The sequence below is a fragment of the Camelina sativa genome, unplaced genomic scaffold (assembly GCF_000633955.1).
Source record: "Camelina sativa cultivar DH55 unplaced genomic scaffold, Cs unpScaffold12233, whole genome shotgun sequence".
Taxonomy (NCBI): domain Eukaryota; kingdom Viridiplantae; phylum Streptophyta; class Magnoliopsida; order Brassicales; family Brassicaceae; genus Camelina; species Camelina sativa.
This window is the reverse complement of record NW_010933275.1, coordinates 1-358: the sequence shown is the minus strand read 5'-3', so window position 1 is coordinate 358 and position 358 is coordinate 1. Positions and strand designations below refer to the sequence as shown.

The 358-nt window shown below is 46.6% G+C and overlaps 1 protein-coding gene across 1 annotated transcript; it reads left to right on the top strand.

The window, feature by feature from the left end:
• Positions 1–5: 5 nt before the first annotated feature.
• LOC104775330 (putative cyclin-T1-1) lies at positions 6–353 on the top strand (the record flags this gene model as incomplete). The annotated part of the gene is made up of 1 exon (XM_010499464.1): positions 6–353. A coding segment is annotated over exon 1 (348 nt), but the record flags the coding sequence as incomplete, so codon positions are not given.
• Between the last annotated feature and the right edge of the window lie 5 nt (positions 354–358).

Here is a 358-nt window from a genome sequence, read left to right as displayed (position 1 = left end):
TCTGTATGTTTATCGCTGGAAAAGTCGAAGGGTCTCCAAGGCCGGCTTGTGATGTCCTCGTTTTCTCTTACAGGGTTTTGTTCAATATAGAACCGTTGAGAGATGTGTTCGAGAGATTGAAGGTCACTGTGTTGACAGGAGAGAAGCTTGTGCTCTCTACATTGGGATGTGATCTCGACATCGAACACCCTTATCCACTAGTGATGGACTGGATTAAGAAATCGGTTAAGGCCGAGGATTTTAGGCGTTTGTGTCAGGCTGCGTTTAACTTCGTCAATAACACACTACGGACGTCGCTTTGCCTACAATTCGGACCTTGTCAGATCGCTGCTGCTGCTATATACCTCGGGTTGAGCAT